This window comes from Oncorhynchus kisutch, linkage group LG13, assembly GCF_002021735.2.
Source record: "Oncorhynchus kisutch isolate 150728-3 linkage group LG13, Okis_V2, whole genome shotgun sequence".
NCBI classification, from domain to species: domain Eukaryota; kingdom Metazoa; phylum Chordata; class Actinopteri; order Salmoniformes; family Salmonidae; genus Oncorhynchus; species Oncorhynchus kisutch.
In genome coordinates, this window is record NC_034186.2 from 8,822,231 (window position 1) to 8,842,640 (window position 20,410).

Sequence of the window (20,410 nt, forward strand, 5' to 3'; positions counted from 1 at the left end):
CTACTGACCATATATACACCTTACACACACTAATTAATAAACACCATCTCACTACTGACCATATATACACCTTACACACACTAATTAATAAACACCATCTCACTACTGACCATATATACACCTTACACACACTAATTAATAAACACCATCTCACTACTGACCATATATACACCTTACACACACTAATGAATAAACACCATCTCACTACTGACCATATATACACCTTACACACACAAATTAATAAACACCATCTCACTACTGACCATATATACACCTTACACACACTAATTAATAAACACCATCTCACTACTGACCATATATACACCTTACACACACTAATGAATAAACACCATCTCACTACTGACCATATATACACCTTACACACAATAATTAATAAACACCATCTCACTACTGACCATATATACACCTTACACACACTAATTAATAAACACCATCTCACTACTGACCATATATACACCTTACACACACTAATTAATAAACACCATCTCACTACTGACCATATATACACCTTACACACACTAATTAATAAACACCATCTCACTACTGACCATATATACACCTTACACACACTAATTAATAAACACCATCTCACTACTGACCATATATACACTTTACACACACTAATTAATAAACACCATCTCACTACTGACCATATATACACCTTACACACACTAATTAATAAACACCATCTCACTACTGACCATATATACACCTTACACACACTAATTAATAAACACCATCTCACTACTGACCATATATACACTTTACACACACTAATTAATAAACACCATCTCACTACTGACCATATATACACCTTACACACACTAATTAATAAACACCATCTCACTACTGACCATATATACACCTTACACACACTAATTAATAAACACCATCTCACTACTGACCATATATACACCTTACACACACTAATTAATAAACACCATCTCACTACTGACCATATATACACCTTACACACACTAATTAATAAACACCATCTCACTACTGACCATATATACACCTTACACACACTAATGAATAAACACCATCTCACTACTGACCATATATACACCTTACACACACTAATGAATAAACACCATCTCACTACTGACCATATATACACCTTACACACACTAATTAATAAACACCATCTCACTACTGACCATATATACACCTTACACACACTAATTAATAAACACCATCTCACTACTGACCATATATACACCTTACACACACTAATTAATAAACACCATCTCACTACTGACCATATATACACCTTACACACACTAATGAATAAACACCATCTCACTACTGACCATATATACACCTTACACACACGAATTAATAAACACCATCTCACTACTGACCATATATACACTTTACACACACTAATGAATAAACACCATCTCACTACTGACCATATATACACCTTACACACACTAATTAATAAACACCATCTCACTACTGACCATATATACACCTTACACACACTAATTAATAAACACCATCTCACTACTGACCATATATACACCTTACACACACTAATTAATAAACACCATCTCACTACTGACCATATATACACCTTACACACACTAATTAATAAACACCATCTCACTACTGACCATATATACACCTTACACACACTAATGAATAAACACCATCTCACTACTGACCATATATACACCTTACACACACTAATGAATAAACACCATCTCACTACTGACCATATATACACCTTACACACACTAATTAATAAACACCATCTCACTACTGACCATATATACACCTTACACACACTAATTAATAAACACCATCTCACTACTGACCATATATACACCTTACACACACTAATTAATAAACACCATCTCACTACTGACCATATATACACCTTACACACACTAATGAATAAACACCATCTCACTACTGACCATATATACACCTTACACACACGAATTAATAAACACCATCTCACTACTGACCATATATACACTTTACACACACTAATGAATAAACACCATCTCACTACTGACCATATATACACCTTACACACACTAATTAATAAACACCATCTCACTACTGACCATATATACACCTTACACACACTAATTAATAAACACCATCTCACTACTGACCATATATACACCTTACACACACTAATTAATAAACACCATCTCACTACTGACCATATATACACCTTACACACACTAATTAATAAACACCATCTCACTACTGACCATATATACACCTTACACACACTAATTAATAAACACCATCTCACTACTGACCATATATACACCTTACACACACTAATTAATAAACACGTCCATCAAAAAAGAGGTCAAAATCTTTGCTTGCTTTATTGACTTAAAAAAAATAATTTGATTATATTTGGAACAAAGGCCTATTCTACAAAACTCTCCAAAGTGGGCTTGGTGGTCAGGTGTATGACTTAAAATGTAGTTGAAGTCAGAAGTTTACATACACTTAGGTTGGAGTCATTAAAACTCGTTTTTCAACCACTCCACAAATGTCTTGTTAACAAACTATAGTTTTGTCAAGTCGGTTAGGACATCTACTTTGTGTATGACACAAGTAATTTTTCCAACAATTGTTTACAGACAGATTATTTCACTTATAATTCACTGTATCACAATTCCAGTGGGTCAGAAGTTTACATACACTAAGTTGACTGTGCCTTTAAACAGCTTGGAAAATTCCCCAAAATGACGTCATGGCTTCAGAAGCTTCTGATGGGCTAATTGACATGATTTGAGTCAATTGAAGGTGTACCTGTGGATGTATTTCAAGGCCTACCTTCAAACGCAGTGCCTCTTTGCTTAACATCATGGGAAAATCAAAAGAAATCAGCCAAGACCTCAGAAAGAAAATTGTAGACCTCCACAAGCCTGGTTCATCCTTGTGAGCAATTTCCAAATGCCTGAAGGTACCACGTTCATCTGTACAAACAATAGTACACAAGTATAAACACCATGGGACCACTCAGCCTTCATACCGCTCAGGATGGAGACACGTTCTGTCTCCTAGAGATGAATGTACATTGATGTGAAAAGTGCAAATCAATCCTAGAACAACAGCAAAGGACCTTGTGAAGATGCTGGAGGAAACAGGTACAAAAGTATCTATATCCACAGTAAAACAAGGCCTATATTGACATAACCTGAAAGGCTCAGCGAGAAAGAAGCCACTGCTCCAAAACCGCCATAAAAAGACTACGGTTTGCAACTGCACATGGGGACAAAGATTGTACTTTTTGGAGAAATGTCCTCTGGTCTGATGAAACAAAAATAGAACTGTTTGGCCATAATGACCATCGTTACGTTTGGAGGATAAAGGCAGAGATTTGCAAGCTGAAGAACACCATACCAACCGTGAAGCATGGGGGTGGCAGCATCAAGTTTCATGTTTCTAAGTTGTAATTATTTCACCTCTATGGCCTATTTATTGCCTTTCCTCTCTACTCTTCTACATTTGCTCACACTGTATGTAGATCTTTCTATTTTTCTTTTATTTTGTGTTATTGACTGTACGTTTGTTTATGTGTAACTCTGTGTTGATGTTTTTTGTCGCCCTGCAATGCTTTATCTTGGCCAGGTCGCAGTTGTAAATGAGAACTTGTTCTCAACTGGCCTACCTGGTTAAATAAAGGTGAAATGTTGTGGGGGTGCTTTGCTGCAGGAGGGACTGGTGCACTTCACAAAATAGATGGCATCATGAGGGAAGGAAAATTATGTGGATATATTCAAGCAACATCTCAAGACATCAGTTAAAGCTTGGTCGCAAATGGGTCTTCCAAATGGACAATGGCCCCAAGCATACTTCCAAAGTTGTGGCGAAATGGCTTAAGGACAACAAAGTCAAGGTATTGGAGAGGCCATCACAAAGCCCTGGCCTCATCTATAGAACATTTGTGTTCACTGAAAAAGCGTGTGCTAGCAAGGAGGCCTACAAACCTGACTCAGTTACTCCAGCTCTGTCAGGAGGAATGGGCCAGAATTCACCTAACTTATTGTGGGAAGCTTGTGGAAGGCTACCTGAAACGTTTGACCCAGGTTAAACAATTTAAAGGCAACGCTACCAAATACTAATTGAGTGTATGTAAACTTGTGACCCACTGGGAATGTGATGAAAGAAATAAACGCTGAAAGAAATAATTCTCTCTACTATTATTCTGACATTTCACATTCTCAAAATAAATTAGTGATCCTAACTGACCTAAGACAGAGAATTCTTACTAGAATTAAATGTCAGGAATTGTGAAAAACTATGTTTAAATGTCTTTGGCTAAGGTGTATGTAAAATTCCGACTTCATCTGTATGTACACAGAAAACATGTGTGCAATAAAAATCCCAAACCAAAGAACAGTATTCTTTTCACAACGTCGAGGTGTGATGTAATGGTGAAGATGACAGTTAGAAGTTAGTTATAGTTTCATTTTCCATGTTTAGCTTTTATATTTATTACATTTCTACTACTGACTGTTACCATTTTATTGTTTTTTTTAAATGTAATTTTGTATTATTATTTACTACCATTTTATGTTATTATTTGTTATTCTTAATCATTTTATAACCATGTATATAGTATACATTGTTGCTTTGGCAATATTGAATGTTTTTCATGCCAATAAAGCAGCTTGAATTTGACAGAGAGAGAGACAGAGACAGAGAGGTGGTAGAGAGAGAGACAGAGAGAGAGAGGTGGTAGAGAGAGAGAGACAGAGACAGAGAGAGAGAGGTGGTAGAGAGACAGAGAGACAGAGAGAGAGAGGTGGTAGAGAGAGAGAGACAGAGACAGAGAGGTGGTAGAGAGAGAGAGACAGAGACAGAGAGGTGGTAGAGAGAGAGAGACAGAGACAGAGAGGTGGTAGAGAGAGAGAGAGGTGGTAGAGAGAGAGAGACAGAGACAGAGAGGTGGTAGAGAGAGAGAGACAGAGAGAGAGGTGGTAGAGAGAGAGAGAGAGACAGAGAGGTGGTAGAGAGAGAGAGACAGAGACAGAGAGGTGGTAGAGAGAGAGAGAGAGAGAGAGGTGGTAGAGAGAGAGAGACAGAGAGAGGTGGTAGAGAGAGAGAGACAGAGAGAGAGAGGTGGTAGAGAGAGAGAGACAGAGACAGAGAGGTGGTAGAGAGAGAGAGACAGAGAGAGAGGTGGTAGAGAGAGAGAGAGAGACAGAGAGGTGGTAGAGAGAGAGAGACAGAGACAGAGAGGTGGTAGAGAGAGAGAGAGAGAGAGAGAGAGGTGGTAGAGAGAGAGAGACAGAGAGAGAGGTGGTAGAGAGAGAGAGACAGAGAGAGAGAGAGAGATGGTAGAGAGAGAGAGACAGAGAGGTGGTAGAGAGAGAGAGACAGATAGAGAGAGAGGTGGTAGAGAGAGAGAGACAGAGACAGAGAGAGAGAGGTGGTAGAGAGAGAGAGACAGAGAGAGAGGTGGTAGAGAGAGAGAGACAGAGAGAGAGAGAGAGATGGTAGAGAGAGAGAGACAGAGAGAGAGAGGTGGTAGAGAGAGAGACAGAGAGAGAGAGAGGTGGTAGAGAGAGAGGTGGTAGAGAGAGAGAGACAGAGAGAGAGAGGTGGTAGAGAGAGAGAGACAGAGAGGTGGTAGAGAGAGAGAGACAGAGAGAGAGAGGTGGTAGAGAGAAAGTGGCAGAGACAGAGACAGAGAGTGAGAGAGAGGTGATAGAGAGAGAGAGACAGAGAGAGAGAGGTGGTAGAGAGAAAGTGGCAGAGACAGAGACAGAGAGTGAGAGAGAGGTGGTAGAGAGAGAGAGACAGAGAGAGAGAGGTGGTAGAGAGAGAGAGAGACAAAGGCAGAGAGAGGTGGTAGAGAGAGAGACAAAGGCAGAGAGAGAGGTGGTAGAGAGAAAGTGACAGAGACAGAGAGTGAGAGAGAGGTGGTAGAGAGACAGAGAGAGAGGGAGGCAGTGAGAGAGACAGAGAGAGAGAGGTGGTAGAGACAGACAGAAAGGTGGTAGAGAGACAGAGACAGAGAGAGAGAGGGATGGTAGAGAGAGCAGGTTTGTAGCTGCTGACAGTGTATTCCTGTGTTGGACAGCCTGAGAGGCCAGGCTTTGAAGACAAGATGAATGCCTGCAGTGTCCCTGTGGCCCCTTCTCCCCACTTCCTCCAAGGAGACAGTCTTTTCAGCACTTTGATGCATATCTCCTCTCAATGACGCTAGCTCTCCCTCTCTGCAGATACAAACAGGAAAGCCATGCCAACTCCCCCTGGAAAACTCACTTCCGTAATTGTTATTTTGTTCCAGAGAAGGGGGAGTACCCACCTTGATTTAACACCCCGTCCTCGATGAGCTCATCTTCACTGAAGTCTATGAAGGCTTCCACGTGAGCCAAACACTGAAACAACAAACAGACAGATGTTGAGCGAGAGAGACAACAATATATGCGGTCCTCTCTATATTAATTCCTTTGGCAATGATTTAAGTTTCTCTGTCGTGATTGTCTTCTAGGTCAGAGGGATAGACTAAAACATCTCAGTAGACTAAAACATCTCAGTGGACTAAAACATCTCAGTAAACTAAAACATCGCAGTGGACGAAAACATCGCAGTGGACTAAAACATCGCAGTGGACGAAATCATCTCAGTGGACGAAATCATCTCAGTAGACTAAAACATCTCAGTAGACTAAATCATCTCAGTAGACTAAAACATCTCAGTGGACGAAATCATCTCAGTAGACTAAAACATCTCAGTAGACTAAATCATCTCAGTAGACTAAAACATCTCAGTAGACTAAAACATCTCAGTGGACTAAAACATCTCAGTAGACTAAAACATCTCAGTGGACTAAAACATCTCAGTAGACTAATACATCTCAGTAGACTAAAACATCTCAGTGGACTAAATCATCTCAGTAGACTAAAACATCTCAGTGGACTAAAACATCTCAGTAAACTAAAACATCGCAGTGGACTAAAACATCGCAGTGGACTAAAACATCGCAGTGGATGAAATCATCTCAGTGGACGAAATCATCTCAGTAGACTAAAACATCTCAGTAGACTAAATCATCTCAGTGGACTAAATCATCTCAGTAGACTAAAACATCGCAGTGGACTAAAACATCTCAGTGGACTAAAATATCTCAGTGGACTAAAACATCTCAGTGGACTAAAACATCTCAGTGGCCTAAAACATCTCAGTAGACTAAAACATCTCAGTGGACTAAATAATCTCAGTAGACTAAATAATCTCAGTAGACTAAAACATCTCAGTAGACTAAAACATCTCAGTAGACTAAAACATCGCAGTGGACTAAAACATCTCAGTGGACTAAAATATCTCAGTGGACTAAAATATCTCAGTGGACTAAAACATCTCAGTGGCCAAAAACATCTCAGTAGACTAAAACATCTCAGTGGACTAAATCATCTCAGTGGACTAAATCATCTCAGTGGACTAAATCATCTCAGTGGATTAAAACATCTCAGTGGACTAAATCATCTCAGTGGACTAAATCATCTCAGTGGATTAAATCATCTCAGTGGACTAAAACATCTCAGTGGCCAAAAACATCTCAGTAGACTAAATCATCTCAGTGGACTAAATCATCTCAGTGGACTAAATCATCTCAGTGGACTAAATCATCTCAGTGGACTAAAACATCTCAGTGGACTAAAATATCTCAGTGGACTAAAATATCTCAGTGGACTAAAACATCTCAGTGGCCAAAAACATCTCAGTAGACTAAAACATCTCAGTGGACTAAATCATCTCAGTGGACTAAATCATCTCAGTGGACTAAATCATCTCAGTGGACTAAAACATCTCAGTGGACTAAATCATCTCAGTGGACTAAATCATCTCAGTGGATTAAATCATCTCAGTGGACTAAAACATCTCAGTGGCCAAAAACATCTCAGTAGACTAAATCATCTCAGTGGACTAAATCATCTCAGTGGACTAAATCATCTCAGTGGACTAAAACATCTCAGTAGACTAAATCATCTCAGTAGACTAAACAAAGCATCCTCTCCTTGTCTCCCTTCCTGTGCCACGACAGAAGTAAACAGGTGAAGGCATCATCGCTACTGAAATGCACCCTAAACATCTGAATGTTGATTGACACATGGAATGATTGACAGTTCAATAGGCCCACTAGGAGAGGAAACATCAGCCGACTGCAGGTTCCCTCCATCCACACATTGTACCAGAGAAACAATAGCAAAACAATAGCAGCATTGTCTGCATGCCGAACTAGGGAAAGGGTGAAACTACAGTAGGTAGATTCCAAACATACTATTTTGACAAATAGAGATTGGATTTTGTTAGGCTGCTGACGGTTTTCCTCAGGAAGGCCAAAATTAGGCTCTTTTCTGTAGCACTCCTCTCAGGAGAGGTGGCGAAGCGTTGATACCCAGGTCTGGTGCCAAGGTAGAGATCACACGATACACTCCGGGTAGAAGCTGCCCATTGGCACAGATCTAGGATCAGCTGGTTCCTGATCCCTGATCTCTCATCCCTGCTGTCAGACAACTACAGTATAGACAAGACACTCTCTGGACATCACACTTAATCAGACCACTATAACAATTGCCTGGGGGCGACCACGCCAACTCAAACAGCTCACCCTGGACTTCTACAGTGTCCACAAAGGCCTGAATCCTAACTTTGAGATCTGTGTGGTATTTATGCAACACCGCTAAACAACTGGCTGGCTTAGAGAACAACACGCTGGGTGAAGCCGATCCAGGCTAGGTAACCATCCACGTATTTTCTCTTTCTCTGGGGAACCTACTACCTACCCGTTTGAGCCTGTAACTCCAGTCCTGGTAAAGGCGGCCCAGCTCCCCATCCATCTGCCTGAGGGCCTGCCTCCTCTGGGCCTCAGTCTCAGCGTGGATCAGGTCCCCCAGGCCCTCCACCTCTGTCAAGCCCAGTTTCCCCGCGTGGAAGGCCCTCCGCGTGAACTCCCCTGCCTCCGCAGGCCTCACACCCTCCAGGCTTCCTGCATAACACACATCGCACAGCAAGACAGAGAAAACAGGGTCAAAGTCAGGGTTAATTAGTAACACACACACAGCAAGACAGAGAATTACTCAAACAGGGTCAAATCCAGGGTTAATTAGTTACACACACACAGCAAGACAAAGACAACACTTAGGTCACTAATAAGGTTCCCTATCGTTCACAAGCCAAGGTTACTAAGGTTCACTAAGGCAATGTAAACTACCGTTCAAAAGTTTGGGGTCACTTAGAAATGTCCTTGTTTTTTAAAGAAAAGCACTTTTTTTTGTCCATTAAAATAACATCAAATTGATCAGAAATACAGTGTAGACATTGTTAATGTTGTAAGTGACTGGAAACAACAGATTTTTTATGGAATATCTACAAAGGCGTAAAGAGGCCCATTATCAGCAACCATCACTCCTGTGTTCCAATGGCACGTTGTGTTAGCTAATTCAAGTTTCTAATTTTAAAAGGCTAATTGATCATTAGAAAACCCTTTTGCAATTACATTAGCACAGCTGAAAACTGTTATTCTGATTAAAGAAGCAATAAAACTGTCCTTCTTTAGACTAGTTGAGTATCTGGAGCATCAGCATTTATGGGTTCGATTACAGGCTCAAAACAGCCAGAAACAAATGACTTTCTTCTGAAACTCATCAGTCTATTCTGGTTCTGAGAAATGAAGGCTATTCTGGGCGATAAATTGCCAAGAAACTGAAGATCTCGTACAACGCTGTATATTACTCCCTTCACAGAACAGCGCAAACTGGCTCTAACCATAAAAGAAAGAGAAGTGGGAGGCCCCGGTGCACAACTGAGCAAGAGGACAAGTGCATTAGAGTGTCTAGTTTGAGAAACAGACGCCTCACAAGTCCTCAACTGGCAGCTTCATTAAATTGTACCGTAAAACACCAGTCTCAACGCCAACAGTGAAGAGGTGACTCTGGGATGCTGGCCGTCTAGGCAGAGTTCCTCTGTCCAGTGTCTGTGTTCTTTTGCTCATCTTAATCTTTTATTTTTATTGGCCAATCTGAGAAATGGCTTTTTCTTTGTAACTCTGCCTAGAAGGCCAGCATCCTCTTCACTGTTGACGTTGAGACTGGTGTTTTACGGTACAATTTAATGAAGCTGCCAGTTGAGGACTTGTGAGGCGTCTGTTTCTCAAACTAGACACTCTAATGCACTTGTCCTCTTGCTCAGTTGTGCACCGGGGCCTCCCACTTCTCTTTCTTTTATGGTTAGAGCCAGTTTGCGCTGTTCTGTGAAGGGAGTAGTACACAGCGTTGTACGAGACACTCTAATGCATTTGACTTCAGTCACTCAAGTCATAGACTGTTTTATCTGCTACCGCACAGCAAGAGGTACTGGAGCGCCAAGACTAGGACCAAGGCTTCTTAACAGCTTCTAACCCCAAGTCATAAGACGGCTGAACAATTAATCAAATGGCCACCGGACTATTTACATTGACGACCCCCCCCCCATTTGTTTAGTTCACTGCTGCTACTCACTGTTTATTATCTATGCATAGTCACTTCACCCTTACCTACATGTACAAATGACCTCTAACCTGTACCCCCTCACACTGACTCGGTACCGGTACCCCCTGTATATAGCCTCGTTATTGTTATTTTATTGTGTTACTTTTTTTATACATTTTTTACAACAGTTTATTTGGTAAATATTTTCTTAACTCTTCTTGAACTGCACTGTTGGTTAAGGGCTTGTAAGTAAGCATTTCACTGTTAGGTCTACACTTGTTGTATTCGGCGCATGTGACTAATGAAGTTTGATTTGAACTATTATTCTACAATGTAGAAAACAGTAAAAAGAAAGAAACCCTTGAATGAGTTGGTGTGATTGATACGGTTGTGTATACAGTGCCTTGCGAAAGTATTCGGCCCCCTTGAACTTCGCGACCTTTTGCCACATTTCAGGCTTTTCTGCGGACCTCTGAGACTATCACAGTGCAGGTGCATTTATACAGAGACTTGATTACACACAGGTGGATTGTATTTATCATCATTAGTCATTTAGGTCAACATTGGATCATTCAGAGATCCTCACTGAACTTCTGGAGAGAGTTTGCTGCACTGAAAGTAAAGGGGCTGAATAATTTTGCACGCCCAATTTTTCAGAGTTTGATTTGTTAAAAAAGTTTGAAATATCCAATAAATGTCGTTCCACTTCATGATTGTGTTGTGTTGTTGATTCTTCACAAAAAAATACAGTTTTATATCTTTATGTTTGAAGCCTGAAATGTGGCAAAAGGTCGCGAAGTTCAAGGGGGCCGAATACTTTCGCAAGGCACTGTATGTAGTCATCTGCAACGGCATAGAACAACAAACGGTTTAAATCATTCACAGCTAAATATACACTGCCTAAATACACAGTGGACAAAACATTAAGAACACCTTCCTAATGTTTAGTTGCACCCCCTTTTCCCCACAGAATAGCCTCAATTCATCAGGTCATGGACTCTACAAGGTGTTGAAGGCGTTCCACAGGGATGCTGACCCATGTTGACTCCAATGCTTCCCACAGTTGTGTCAAGTTGGCTGGATGTCCTTTGGGTGGTGGACCATTCTTGATACACACGGGAAACCTTGGAGCGTTGCAGTTCTTGACACAAACTGATGCACCTGGCACCTTCTACCACACCCTGATCAAAGACACTTAAATACTTTGTCTTGCCCATTCACCCTCTGAACAGCACACATACACAACACGTCTCAACTGTCTCAAAGCTCAAAAATCCTCTCCTCCCCTTCATCTACACTGATTGAAGTGGATTTAACAAGCGACATCAATAAGGGATCATAGCTTTCACCTGGATTCACCTGGATTCACCTGGATTCACAGAAGGAGCAGGTGTTCTTAATGTTTTGTACACTCAGTGGGTAATTTTACATACACAGTAATAAATCAATATTAAACTCATTATCAGCCTGTTTTCTGCATTTATCAAAGTACCATCGGGTAGCCTGATTTCTGCATTTATCAGAGTACCATCGGGTAGCCTGTTTTCTGCATTTATCAGAGTACCATCGGGTAGCCTGATTTCTGCATTTATCAGAGTACCATCGGGTAGCCTGATTTCTACATTTATCAGAGTACCATCGGGTAGCCTGATTTCTGTATTTATCAGAGTACCATCGGGTAGCCTGATTTCTGTATTTATCAGAGTGCCATCGGGTAGCCTGATTTCTGTATTTATCAGAGTACCATCGGGTAGCCTGATTTCTGCATTTATCAGAGTACCATCGGGTAGCCTGATTTCTGCATTTATCAGAGTACCATCGGGTAGCCTGATTTCTGCATTTATCAGAGTACCATCGGGTAGCCTGATTTCTGCATTTATCAGAGTACCATCGGGTAGCCTGATTTCTGCATTTATCAGAGTACCATCGGGTAGCCTGATTTCTACATTTATCAGAGTACCATCGGGTAGCCTGTTTTCTACATTTATCAGAGTACCATCGGGTAGCCTGATTTCTGCATTTATCAGAGTACCATCGGGTAGCCTGATTTCTGTATTTATCAGAGTGCCATCAGGATTATTAGGGAAATCATTCTTCTTGCAAAATATGTCAAAGTTTTTATCAAACTATTATATTCATCTGATTATCCACATTTAACAGATTATTGTTTGCATGTGACCGTACTCAGTGTATACTCAGTTTATACTCAGTGTATACTCAGTGTATACTCAGTGTATACTCAGTGTATACTCAGTTTATACTCAGTGTATACTCAGTGTATACTCAGTGTATACTCAGTTTATACTCAGTGTATACTCAGTGTATACTCAGTGTATACTCAGTGTATACTCAGTTTATACTCAGTGTATACTCAGTGTATACTCAGTGTATACTCAGTGTATACTCAGTGTATACTCAGTTTATACTCAGTGTATACTCAGTGTATACTCAGTGTATACTCAGTTTATACTCAGTGTATACTCAGTGTATACTCAGTGTATACTCAGTGTATACTCAGTGTATATTTGTAGGCGTATTTAATGTTATGTGTCCGCTGGCTGTTTGTCTCTTGTCTTCCTGAGAAATACACACACTACCAGAAAGAGACAAACCCCCTAACCGGCTCTAGGCTCATGAAGGCATAGGGTCAGAGGTTCAGAGTTGAAGGGTCATTCTGGGGTCACTGTGAGTGGCAAAAACAACACTGGCAATGAGGTAAGGTGTTTTTGTTAGAATCTTTGCAGAACTTAATTTATTGGTTGTCAATATGGTGGCCTGATTCTTACATGCTCTGCAAAGGCATTACATCAACCAGAGACAGTTGACTGTTGCCAGTTGTACTACTACAGCGTTAATAAAGAAGAACAATGCTGATAACTACAGGAGATAGCAGGATTATATAATCATCAGCTTTATGTATTTTGTTGTTGACTGGCTGTTCTGAGAAGATGCAAATCTGAGACACTGCACAGTTTACATTCATTTATATAACACTGCCCCCTAGCAGCCAAATATGAACATTGCAAGGACGCTGACAACAGTTCTGCATTGCGCTCAAGTTCAAGGAATGTCTACACTGTATTTATGACCAATTTGATGTTATTTTAATGGACTTTTTTGTTGTTGCTTTTCTTTCAAAAACAAGGACATTTCTAAGTGACCCCAAACTTTTGAACGATAGTGTGTGTATATATATATATATACACACACTATCGTTCAAAAGTTTGGGGTCACTTAGAAATGTCCTTGTTTTTGAAAGAAAAGCAACAACAAAAAAGTCCATTAAAATAACATCAAATTGGTCATAAATACAGTGTAGACATTGTTAATGTTGTAAATGACTATTGTAGTTTTTTAGAAAACATCTTCATAGGCGTACAGAGACCCATTATCAGCAACCATCACTCCTGTGTTCCAATGGCACGTTGTGTTAGCTAATCCAAGTTTATCATTTTAAAAAGGCTAATTGATCATTAGAAAACCCTTTTGCAGTCATCTAAGCACAGCTGAAAACTGTTTTTTAACGAAGCAATAAAACTGTCCTTCTTTAGACTAGTTGAGTATCTGGAGCATCAGCAGATACTCTGTACTCTCTGGACATCACACTCAATCAGACCACTCATATCTCTCTACAAATGACTGTGCTCTAACCTAGTTCCATATCTCTCATCATATGACTGTGTGTTTACCTAGGGCTTGTAAGACAGCTGTGATGACTGCAGGACCTCCGTGAATATGAAACTCTGCACTGTCTTCCCCTGTGAAGCTGTGGGGACCTGACAAGAAAGCACAACAACAGTCACAACAACATTGGATAAGACAAACAAGAACAGCTACTATGAGATGCTTATAAACAAAAAAAGATTACATCAAAATGCATTGTGGGTTTATCCAATAATAACTGTGTGATGTCCGCTAGGACCGATCTGACCTTTGAACCAGAGGACCAGTCCTCGGTCCAGCAGCTCTTTGGACTTGGGGTCAGTGATCCTCCGTAGCAGGGCGGTACGAGGAGGGGGTAGAGCCTGGGTCAGACCTGCCATGTTTCTCAGGACCATGGAGGAGGCAGGACCACTGACACGGACCACCGCCACACCACACCTGCCGTGGCCCGACGACAGGGCAAAGATGGTCTCAGCATCGCATACCGCTCTGGTCGGGATACACAGGCCCCTCGCTGATGGAGATGCTCTGCTGGAGACATTTATACAATTGTCAAGCGACTGGGTGCTTGAAAAGTGCGATATATATATACACTGAACAAAAAATATAAAACACTACATGGAACAATTTCTAAGATTTTCATAAATTACAGTTCATGTAAGGAAATCAGTCATTAGGCCATAATCTATGGATTTCACATGACTGGGAATACAGATATGCATCTGTTGGTCACAGATACCTTAAAAAAAGGTAGGGGAGTGGATCAGAAAACTAGTCAGTATCTGGTGTGACCACCATTTGCCTCATGCAGCGAAACACATCTCCTTCGCATAGAGTTGATCAGGCTGTCGATCGTGGACTCAGACACAGATTTCTCAGAAACTTGCTGGACAGCATCTCAAGACCAAGATCTTCAAAAACAGTTGGCCGCTGTGAGCCAATAAAGTTGAGTGAGGTCGGGCCTGACAATTCAATTCAGTCTTGGAGGGAAGGCCATGAGGGAAGGCCATGAGGGAAGGCATCTCAATTCTCTACAATGTTTCCTGAAGTCTGCAGTGGTCCACTACCCACATGGATTCAAAAGTATTCGATTGGTGAGAGTACCAGAGTTGAAGTCAGGACCAGAATCCTTTAAATCCAGATCAAGAGTTTTTAAGAGCCAGACTAAGGACCAGTGGATCGAGACCATGACCTGACCAAGACTAGTTTAAATGGGTAAAAATAGTACAGTACAGTACAGTACAGTCTAGTGTAGTACAGTATAGTGTAGTACAGTCTAGTGTAGTACAGTCTAGTGTAGTACAGTCTAGTGTAGTACAGTACAGTCTAGTACAGTACAGTCTAGTCTAGTGTAGTACAGTACAGTCTAGTACAGTACAGTCTAGTCTAGTGTAGTACAGTACAGTCTAGTGTAGTACAGTACAGTCTAGTGTAGTACAGTACAGTCTAGTACAGTACAGTCTAGTCTAGTGTAGTACAGTACAGTCTAGTGTAGTACAGTACAGTCTAGTACAGTACAGTACAGTCTAGTGTAGTACAGTACAGTCTAGTGTAGTACAGTACAGTCTAGTGTAGTACAGTACAGTCTAGTGTAGTACAGTCTAGTGTAGTACAGTATAGTGTAGTACAGTCTAGTGTAGTACAGTCTAGTGTAGTACAGTACAGTCTAGTGTAGTACAGTCTAGTGTAGTACAGTACAGTCTAGTGTAGTACAGTCTAGTGTAGTACAGTACAGTCTAGTGTAGTACAGTCTAGTGTAGTACAGTCTAGTGTAGTACAGTACAGTCTAGTGTAGTACAGTACAGTCTAGTGTAGTACAGTCTAGTGTAGTACAGTACAGTCTAGTGTAGTACAGTACAGTCTAGTGTAGTACAGTATAGTGTAGTACAGTCTAGTGTAGTACAGTCTAGTGTAGTACAGTATAGTGTAGTACAGTCTAGTGTAGTACAGTCTAGTGTAGTACAGTCTAGTGTAGTACAGTATAGTGTAGTACAGTCTAGTGTAGTACAGTATAGTGTAGTACAGTCTAGTGTAGTACAGTACAGTGTAGTACAGTCTAGTGTAGTACAGTCTAGTGTAGTACAGTACAGTCTAGTGTAGTACAGTATAGTGTAGTACAGTCTAGTGTAGTACAGTCTAGTGTAGTACAGTCTAGTGTAGTACAGTACAGTCTAGTGTAGTACAGTATAGTGTAGTACAGTTCAGTCTAGTGTAGTACAGTTCAGTCTAGTGTAGTACAGTACAGTCTAGTGTAGTACAGTACAGTCTAGTGTAGTACAGTATAGTGTAGTACAGTTCAGTCTAGTGTAGTACAGTATAGTGTAGTACAGTACAGTCTAGTGTAGTACAGTACAGTCTAGTGTAGTACAGTATAGTTCTGTACAGTTCAGTCTAGTGTAGTACAGTATAGTGTAGTACAGTATAGTTCTGTACAGTACAGTCTAGTGTAGTACAGTATAGTTCAGTACAGTCTAGTATAGTTCAGTACAGTATAGTTCAGTACAGCACAGTTCAGTCTAGTGTAGTACAGTATAGTTCAGTTCAGTACAGTCTAGTGTAGTACAGTACAGTATAGTGTAGTACAGTCTAGTTCAGTACAGTTCAGTCTAGTGTAGTTCAGTACAGTCTACTGTAGTACAGTACAGTCTAGTGTAGTACAGTCTAGTTCAGTCTAGTGTAGTACAGTATAGTTCAGTTCAGTACAGTCTAGTGTAGTACAGTATAGTACAGTACAGTCTAGTGTAGTACAGTACAGTCTAGTGTAGTACAGTCTAGTTCAGTACAGTTCAGTCTAGTGTAGTACAGTATAGTACAGTACAGTCTAGTGTAGTACAGTATAGTTCAGTTCAGTACAGTCTAGTGTAGTACAGTATAGTTCAGTTCAGCACAGTATAGTTCAGTACAGTCTAGTATAGTACAGTCTAGTGTAGTACAGTCTAGTTCAGTACAGTACAGTCTAGTGTAGTACAGTATAGTTCTGTACAGTCTAGTGTGGTACAGTATAGTTCTGTACAGTCTAGTGTAGTACAGTACAGTCTAGTATAGTTCAGTAGTCTAGTATAGTACAGTATAGTTCAGTACAGTCTAGTATAGTTCAGTACAGTCTAGTATAGTACAGTATAGTTCAGTACAGTAGTCTAGTGTAGTACAGTATAGTTCAGTTCAGTACAGTCTAGTGTAGTACAGTATAGTTCTGTACAGTACAGTCTAGTGTAGCACAGTATAGTTCAGTACAGTCTAGTATAGTTCAGTACAGTATAGTTCAGTTCAGTAGTCTAGTATAGTACAGTCTAGTATATTTCAGTACAGTCTAGTATAGTACAGTATAGTTCTGTACAGTACAGTCTAGTATAGTTCAGTATAGTTTTGTACAGTACAGTCTAGTATAGTATAGTATAGTTCTGTACAGTACAGTCTAGTATAGTACAGTATAGTTATGTACAGTACAGTCTAGTATAGTTCAGTACAGTCTAGTATAGTACAGCACAGTTCAGTACAGTCTAGTGTAGTACAGTATAGTTCTGTACAGTACAGTCTAGTGTAGTACAGTATAGTTCAGTACAGTCTAGTATAGTTCAGTACAGTCTAGTGTAGTACAGTATAGTTCAGTACAGTACAGTCTAGTATAGTTCAGTATAGTTCTGTACAGTACAGTCTAGTATAGTTCAGTATAGTTCTGTACAGTACAGTCTAGTATAGTACAGTATAGTTCTGTACAGTACAGTCTAGTATAGTACAGTATAGTTCTGTTACAGTACAGTCTAGTATAGTACAGTATAGTTATGTACAGTACAGTCTAGTGTAGTACAGTATAGTTCAGTTCAGTACAGTCTAGTGTAGCACAGTATAGTTCAGTACACTATAGTTCTGTACAGTACAGTCTAGTATAGTACAGTATAGTTCTGTACAGTACAGTCTAGTATAGTACAGTATAGTTCTGTACAGTACAGTCTAGTATAGTACAGTATAGTTCTGTACAGTACAGTCTAGTATAGTACAGTATAGTTATGTACAGTACAGTCTAGTATAGTACAGTATAGTTCTGTACAGTACAGTCTAGTGTAGCACAGTATAGTTCTGTACAGTACAGTCTAGTATAGTACAGTATAGTTCTGTACAGTACAGTCTAGTATAGTACAGTATAGTTCTGTACAGTACAGTCTAGTGTAGCACAGTATAGTTCTGTACAGTACAGTCTAGTGTAGTACAGTACAGTAAAGTACAGTACAATACAGTAGATTCAGTACAGTAAAGTACAGTATAGTACACTAGAATTATGTTCAGTACATTACAGTTCACCACATTACAGTACAGTTCAGTACATTACAGTACAGTTCAATCAATCAATCAATCAATCAAATGTATTTATAAAGCCCTTCTTACATCAACTGATGTCATAAAGTGCTGTACAGAAACCCAGCCTAAAATCCCAAACGGCAAGCAATGCAGGTGTAGATGCACGGTGGCTACGAGACAGGAGAAGTACTCCAGATATAACAAACTGACCCTAGCCCCCCGACACATAAACTACTGCAGCATAAATACTGGAGGCTGAGTCAGGAGGGGTCGGGAGGCATTGTGGCCACGTCCGACAATACCCACGGACAGGGCCAAACAGGCAGGATATAACCCTACCCACTTTGCCAAAGCACAGCCCCCAACCACCAACCTACTATCCTGAGACAAGGCCGAGTATAGCCCACGAAGATCTACCCCACTGCACGAACTCGAAGGGTTTGCCCACAAAGATCAACCCACTCAAGTGATGCACCCCTCCTAGGGACGGCATGGAAGAGCACCAGTAAGCCAGTGACTCAGCCCCCGTAATAGGGTTAGAGGCAGAGAATCCCAGTGGAGAGAGGGGAACCGGCCAGGCAGAGACAGCAAGGGTGGTTCGTTGCTCCAATGCCTTTCCGTTCACCTTCACACTCCTGGGCCAGACTACACTCAATCATAGGATCGACCGAAGAGATGAGTCTTCAGTAAAGACTTAAAGGTCGAGACAGAGTCTACGTCTCTCACATGGGTAGGCAGACCATTCCATAAAAATTGAGCTCTATAGGAGAAAGCCCTGCCTCCAGCTGTTTGCTTAGAAATTTGCGTACTTGTTGGTATGTACGGCAGGACCAAATCAGAGAGATAGGTAGGAGCAAGCCCATGTAATGCTTTGTAGGTTAGCAGTAAAACCTTGAAATCAGAGGGAGGCTAGCACTGGAGTAATATGATTTTGGTTCTAGTCAAGATTCTAGCAGCCATATTTAGCACTAACTGAAGTTTATTTTGTGCTTTATCCGGGTAGCCGGAAAGTAGAGCATTGCAGTAGTCTAACCTAGAAGTATCAAAAGCATGGATACATTTTTCTGCATCATTTTTGGACAGAAAGTTTCAGATTTTTGCAATGTTACGTAGATGGAAAAAAGCTGTCCTTGAAAAAGTCTTGATATGTTCGTCAAAAGAGAGATCGGGGTCCAGAGTAACGCCGAGGTCCTTCAGTTTTATTTGAGACGACTGTACAACCATCAAGATTAATTGTCAGATTCAACAGAAGATCTCTTTGTTTCTTGGGACATAGAACTAGCATCTCTGTTTTGCCGCAATCCACTTCCTTATGTCTGAAACACAGGCTTCCAGGAAGGGCAATTTTGGAGCTTCACCATGTTTCATCGAAATGTACAGCTGTGTGTCATCCGCATAGCAGTGAAAGTTAACATTATGTTTCCGATTGACATCACCAAGAGGTAAAATATAGTGAAAACAATAGTGGTCCTAAAACGGAGCCTTTAGGAACACCGAAATTTACAGTTGATTTGTCAGAGGACAAACCATTCACAGAGACAAACTGATATCTTTCCGACAGATAAGATCTAAACCAGGACAGAATTTGTCCGTGTAGACCAATTTGGGTTTCCAATCTCTCCAAAAGAATGTGGTGATCGATGGTATCAAAAGCAGCACTAAGGTCTAGGAGCACGAGCACGAGGACAGATGCAGAGCCTCGGTCTGATGCCACACATTGTATGTTTACAGGAAGCAGTGAGTTGCTGCGCAACAGCTTTTCCATTTTTTATTGAGTTTGGTACACATTCGGTGGATAGGTTTATTATGTTCAACATAGGAGGGCCAAGCACAGGAAGCAGTAGTTTAGTTGGAATAACGTCCAGTATGGAGCATGAAGGTTTAGAGGCCTTGACTATTTTCATCAATGTGTCAAGAGATATAGTACTAAAAAACTTGAGTGTCTCCCTTGATCTTAGTGTTTTGCAGAC

At 40.6% G+C, this 20,410-nt stretch overlaps 1 protein-coding gene across 1 annotated transcript in view; it reads right to left on the reverse strand.

Moving 5' to 3' along the window:
- Positions 1 to 20,410, reverse strand: part of gtpbp3 (GTP binding protein 3, mitochondrial) — a 41,761-nt gene that overhangs the window by 15,336 nt on the left and 6,015 nt on the right. The window contains 4 exon segments of the mRNA XM_031785519.1: positions 6,317 to 6,389; positions 8,799 to 9,001; positions 14,171 to 14,257; positions 14,413 to 14,675. Coding sequence (XP_031641379.1) covers positions 6,317 to 6,389; positions 8,799 to 9,001; positions 14,171 to 14,257; positions 14,413 to 14,675 — 626 coding nt within the window.